Below are 6,378 nucleotides of genomic sequence, written 5' to 3'. Positions count from 1 at the left end.
GATACCAAACATGTCTATGATTAACTAAAAGAACTTAGGAGTATTTAAAGTAGAAAACCGGGGGTTTGGGCTTAAGAGATGAATGAACCAAATGGCGTGCTGAACTTTGGTCACTTTGGCCACATCTGGCCCCCGGGCCACCAGTTGAATAGCCCTGTTATAAAGTGTAGTGCAGGYCAGAAACAGTTATCACCTTTCTGTTTCTCTCCTAACAACTCACTACACTGTAATTACAGTCACCTGCTAAAAGTCTTTATTTCTAATCTAATTAAATGTTTTATAGAGTGATGGAGTCTTCTCTCAGATATCAGGACATTCTGTAGATAAAACCTGTTGTGGTTCTAAGTTTGAACTTTCAAACTGAGATTTAAAATGAGCAAAAAMTTGTGGTGGTTATGGAAAGATAGACAACAAGTTCACAGCTCAGCTGCACCTCTCTGATCAACAATGGATTTATTAATATTTCAGCCATAAGACTTTCCAAAAAAAAAAAAGTCTACATAAACATTTAAATCAAATTCTGTAGTTATTTACAGGCGCATAGTAGCAGCAGCAGCAAGCTGTAGCACTTCCTGTATGAATACGTAGTGTTTTTGCAGGAGTGTGTAATGGGAAACTGACAGTGTTGTTAATGTTTACATCTTCACATGAGTTATTTTAAAAACACAAGATCTTTAATCTTAAGACCAGCTATTAACTGGTCACTCCTAACAGAACTGAAGTCATTTTAAACGTTATGTYCAACAGGTGAGATAATTATTGTTCAGACCCATCACTCCCACCCCTCCACTCCAACCAGAAGACTGAAACTAAACAGCATCAAAGCCTCCAGGTTTCCTCTAAAAGCTGGATAAAACTGTTTCCTCTCAGCCTGTTTTCATGCATTAAACACAAATTAGATCATACAAAAGCAACATTCTAGTTTTTCTAAACATTTACATCAAGCAATCAGTTTCACTGCTGAGAGCTGAAACTTTATAATGTACAATATAATGTAGCAAAGTGACAAATTGTAGGTAAAATAAATTAACATTGCTCCTGGAGCTCCTGGTAARTCTGTAGGAGCCTCAAAGATGTCCTCTGTGGGTCAAATAGTCCTACAGACTCAGGTCCCTGCAGGCTGAGGCCTCTTCCCTGGACTTGTTTCAAACGATGGGTCAGYAGTCCTCCAGAGGCCGCTGTGCTGGCTGACTCAGTAGTACGTGCACCAGTTGCTGTAGTCACTGGGCATCAGGCCTCCGGTGATGAGCAGGATCAGGTCCACAAACCACCAGATACCCAAACCGCCCAGAGTAAGCAGCTTCCCCACTGCGGTGCCCGTGTGACCCAGACAGAACCGATCCACACCAAAACAGCCCAGGAAGAAGGAGTACAGCAGTGTGGTGATGAAGTAGTGTCCAGTGTACCTGAGGACAGAACATCAGWCAGAGCTGGACTTCAACCAACCGTCTCTATAAGGATACTGAGGTAAGATGATGATGATGATSATCATCATCATCAATAGGATCTTGGTGAAATACATAAGAAAACCACGTTGTGTTTGGAGCTGTGCAGCTCAGACAGACTTCAGTTCTGTTTATTTATCTAGAGCCAAAGGTCATGTAGGGTCAATGAACAGAAACATCCACATTAGAATATAACAAAAAGATAAAGTTATTTATCCAAAAGAAGCCAGCAGCCATGCTGAGCAGCACAGTGGTGACAGTGGAAAAGAAGGGCTCTTTTAACAGGAAGAAGCCTCCAGCAGAACCAGACTGAGACCACCTTCCTGGACGGGCTGGGGTCAGAGCGGACAGGAAGCAGACACACCTTCAGTTAAACAGGTCCCAGGAAGTTTATTTTCTTCCTCATTTCATTTTTGCAGTTTTTATTTCACAGGACAGCTGATGTCACGTTCACTTCTTTTTTAAACAAAAGAAGGTTTGAAACAAAATCTTTTTATTCCAACAACATGCAATATATACATGAAAATCTAGGTGTTTTATTCTTCTTTCACCCAGAGTGTCACTAACTGCTACAGCTTGTGGTTTCTGCTCAAACTTATCCAGATTTCAGAGAGTGGASAACCACATTTCTACAGATGCTAATATATTTTAGCTCAGATTATGTTTCATAAACTGGAAGTGAAGACTCAAAATTCATGTCTACATAAAACACTGCAGAAATATACAACCCCAGTTTCAATGAAGTTTGGATGTAAAACAAATAAAAATACGATTTGCAAAACCTTTCAACCTATATCCAATTATAAGTTCTACAAAGACAGAATATTTAATGTTCAAACAGATAATTGCATCGTTGTTAGGTTTTTTTTTTCAAATATTCACTCATTTTGAATTTGAGGCTGCAACACATTTTAATAAATCAGGAACAGAAACATGTTTCATCAGCTCTCCTTTAACAACACTCAGTGTTTGTGAAATGAGGACACTGACGGCTGAAGCTTGTAGCTGAATTCTTTCTATTCTTAATGAACAACTTCAGTTGCTCAACTATCTGGGGTCTSTTCATGATTCTTCACACATTTTCAATGGGAGATAGGTCTGAACTGCAGGCAGTTGCTGCACTCTTTTACTCTGAAGCCATCCTGTTGGAACACYTGCAGCATGTGTTGTCATTGTCTTGCTGAAATCAGCAGGATGTCCCTGAAAAAAGACGTGTGGCTGCAGATGCTGCTCCAAAATTCAGCTTTAATGGCTCATCACAGATGTGACAGATATCCATGCCACGGGCACTAATATACCCCCATACCATCAGAGAGGCTGGCTTTGGAACTTTGTGGTGTCATCAATCCAGACAGTCCTGTTTGTTTGTTTGTTTGTTTGTTTGTTTGTATGTATGTATGTATGTATGTATGTATGTATGTATGTATGGATGAATGAATGGAAACTTTACTGATCCCATGAAGGGAAATTATAGTTCGGAACAATCAGTTCAAAAGATATAGACAAAACACAACAGACTTGGAGAACAGGTGCCCTGGGTCCAGCAGCCGTGCAAGACTTAAAAGAAAAAAAACATGGATGAAATTGGTCGAGATAGGTTGAAAAAAGTTTGTAAATCAATGTATTCTGTTTTTATTTATRTTACACACAATGTCCTAACTTCATTAGAAGTGAAGTTGTAGAACAAATCTCGTCAGTCATCTGCTGTTCACAGTTCAAATGATTTCTGTTGAATTGGGCTTAATTTTCAGTCCGTCTTTCTGTCTGTCACTCATTAACATGGCTGTCAGGGAGTGACAGACAAGGGTGCGTGGTTACCGTGGTGACCATAATGAGCCACTGGCAGAAGCTTTACCAGTAGTTTGATCTTGGTTTCACTCGTAGATCAAATGTAGGCATTATTCACAGAGTGGGCAGTTACAAACGATGGAGCAGTGGGCAGTTACAAACGATGGAGCAGTGATTACAGCTGACGTCTCACAACGAGAAGGCCGCAGGTTCAGAATGAGGCTGCAGCCTTTCTGTGTGGAGTCTGGATGTTCTCTCTGTGCATGTGTGGGTTTTCTCTGGAGGATTTCCTACCACATCAGARACCTGTTTACAGGAATAATGACTCAAACCCTAAACATCTTTGATCCTCCACACAAGCTCACACTACAACTTTAACGTGATGTAATGATGTAGCTCTCAGTCAGCTCTCTGCCTGTGGAGAACCAGACTTGGACCCGTTAAGAACCAGCTCCAGCCCTGAAACATCATCAGGTGAAAAAGAAAACCTGTCAGGGTACAGCATTCTCCTCCCACAGATAAAAGCATGGATGTTAGGTTAAAATGTGACTCAACTCTTAGGTGTGAGCAGGAGAGAAAAGACTCACCTGGAGCATGCACACAAAAGCAGGTAACACAAAGGGAACAGCTGCTATGGCATCTGTCAACATTTCTGCAGAAATGTTACAGTTTAGTCTGTTTACTRATTTAGAACTAAAGAACTCACCAAGGTTCACCATGAATGTCTAAAGAACTAAATAAAMAAAGAAAGAGAGCTGCAGGGACTGCTGTACGCCACACAGAATGTCCTCTGGACAAGAGGTGGACACCAGAAGAAGTGCAGCAGAGGCTCTGGTCTGTTAATGGGCTGATAGAGGCTCAGTCATRACTGTTAGCAATGAAACTGTGGCCTCATGGTAATGTGACAGCTGGGTAGACAGCGCCCTCTGGTGGTAAAATATCAAACTGCATCAGTTTGTGTAAAGTCAGCTTCATACCTGCTTTAAAATTCAGGCTAACAGATTTTATTTCTTCAGATGTTCAGGGTTCGTGCAMGTTTCAGTAAGTTCAATTTAAGACCTTAAGACACATTAGGAATGACATTTAAGACCAAACTGACACATTGACAGAAACATTCAAATGGTCCCAGAAATTGTAACATAGAAACCTTTTATTGCTTTCAATTTAGCTGTTAAAGAATATTTAATTTTATTACAAGAACACTAAATTATTTTAWTGAAACGGTCATATCTATGAGACCTTCATACTGACTGCTGTGGACCGCTTCTAACCGAGTGCAAAAATCACTGATTTCAAGTCAAGTCTCATTGAAAACACCTTTTCCAATGTTTAAAGGCCAAACAGTGGACATGACTGCACGTCTTTGTTTTTTAGGTGGGTGAACAAGTTTTTATGCAGCCAACGCTTCTCGGGAATGATTGAAAGRAAAGGAATTAAAACTTGACAGAATTAAATGAGACCTTCGATGAAAAACTAGGTGTTTTTAATACTTTTTTAGGTGTAAAAGTTTGATTTTCAAATTTTAGACATTTTTTTAAGACCCTGCATGAGCCCTGGGTATTTCACTACCACCTGAAATGTTTTGCACAGTGTGCTGTGATGGCTTCTGTTACAGCCTGCTGTTATATAAACCAACTAAAGTCAGGCTCACATATAAATGTGATAGTGTGCCCTCTGTGACTGATGCCCACAGGCCACAGTGTATATTACCCCACATGTTTTGTCCCTCCATGAAGAGGTTCTAGTCCAACATTTTCTCTTYCTGTCTGATGTAGCTGCAGAAGAAATCACCCCTAATCTTTCACTGCCTTCTTTGGAGTGTGGCCTACATCACTCTGCTGGTCTGGAGGCTTAAACTGTTAAAAAAGTCTGAGTTAAAATCATAAATGTTTTACATCCTCTTTGCTCCATTTTTCTCCTGTTAGCCAATGATTTGACCCCTCTCAAACAGACTGACATCTTTTCCATGACCACAGGATGTGTTGTTTAAGAAATGAGAAGCAACTCATTGCACCTGTTGGGGTTAAATAACTTGTTGCTGAAAGATAATCTCAGTCTCATGCAGTAATTATCCAATAGGAGGCTCGTACCTATTTGCTGAGTTAAATCCAGGTGGAGATGTTTTTTYCCAGGCAGTGTATAAAATAAATAACATTGAATGCTGATGATGTGAGGTTTCAAAAGAAAGTTTGATTCTGGTGAAGGAGAAGCTCTCAGGACCAATCAGCATCCTGCTGATGTCAAACCTTCAGCTCCTGGATTTAAACGGATGTTTCTGTTCACCTTTGGTTTGGATATAAATAGTTTTAAAACTTGATCAYATAAAACAGACCAGTTTTATTCTGCACAACCTGAAAACTGAACATGTAGCTCTGTGTGTAACAAAACCATGTGTGGGGTCTTACTTGATGCACGGTACATTTCCTCTGAGAAACTCCCTGGGCCCGGCACATTCGATGTCATCCAGTGCAGTGCAGATAACCTGGGTGTGGTTCACCTCCTTCTGAGTCTGACCCCCCCACTAGAGAAAAACAGAACCGTGAGTCGTCATCTGGCACCAGTCAGTGTTTGACATGAACCTGAAATACTCACGCCGACGCAGCCGTGGCCCATCTCCTGGAAGGCGCTGTAGTTCCCAGCATGATCCACGGGCTCCTGGCAGAAGATGAACTCCTCGGGTCTTCAACAGGTAGAATTTAAAAAGAAGATGAAATTGCTTCAGTTTGTTGTTTTCAGTGATTACACAGCTGCCATCTTGGTTCCAACAGCTGGGTTTGTGATTTCACAACATTAAACAGCACATGTGGCCAGCAGGTGAAACCTTCGACCACTCATGATGTACAGAAGAAATACCCAGAATTCATCTGTTTTTTGTTTTTACTTTTGATTTACAAAACAGCTGTGAACTTTGACCTTTGGGTCCAACAATAAGTTTTATCTAAACAACCTAAAACTATTTGTAACTTTCTGACCTGGTGTTCATAAGAAAAAATGCATCTTAATAAATTCACCTTTTAGCTGAAGAAAGTTTTGATACAAGTTAATTTCTAAAAAAAGAGCTGATAATGTCCTGATGCATCTCAGTAATCCAGGTAAAAAATCAAAAAGAAAAAATTTGTATAGGTCCTCTGGATGGGTTCTTCTC

General features: G+C 40.3%; 1 protein-coding gene and 1 long non-coding RNA gene across 2 annotated transcripts in view; both read right to left on the bottom strand.

Annotated features, from left to right (window-relative positions):
- Positions 1 to 428: 428 nt before the first annotated feature.
- The window catches only part of tm2d2 (TM2 domain containing 2), a gene marked incomplete at its 5' end in the record, with an annotated part of 8,329 nt that continues 2,379 nt past the window's right edge, over positions 429 to 6,378 (bottom strand). Inside the window, 3 exon segments of the mRNA XM_014032674.1 lie at positions 429 to 1,406; positions 5,639 to 5,754; positions 5,826 to 5,913. Of these exon segments, the coding sequence (XP_013888128.1) occupies positions 1,193 to 1,406; positions 5,639 to 5,754; positions 5,826 to 5,913 (418 nt within the window). The 3' untranslated portion in view covers positions 429 to 1,192.
- LOC106535624 (uncharacterized) lies at positions 2,860 to 4,295 on the bottom strand. Its single transcript, XR_001312460.1, has 2 exons — positions 3,821 to 4,295; positions 2,860 to 3,692 (listed from the first exon to the last, which is right to left on the bottom strand). It is a non-coding gene; the product is annotated as an uncharacterized LOC106535624 (long non-coding RNA).

Source organism: Austrofundulus limnaeus, unplaced genomic scaffold, assembly GCF_001266775.1.
Source record: "Austrofundulus limnaeus strain Quisiro unplaced genomic scaffold, Austrofundulus_limnaeus-1.0 Scaffold1510, whole genome shotgun sequence".
Lineage (NCBI taxonomy): Eukaryota > Metazoa > Chordata > Actinopteri > Cyprinodontiformes > Rivulidae > Austrofundulus > Austrofundulus limnaeus.
The sequence above is the reverse complement of the archived record's forward strand: the minus strand, read 5'-3'. Positions and strand labels throughout refer to the sequence as shown.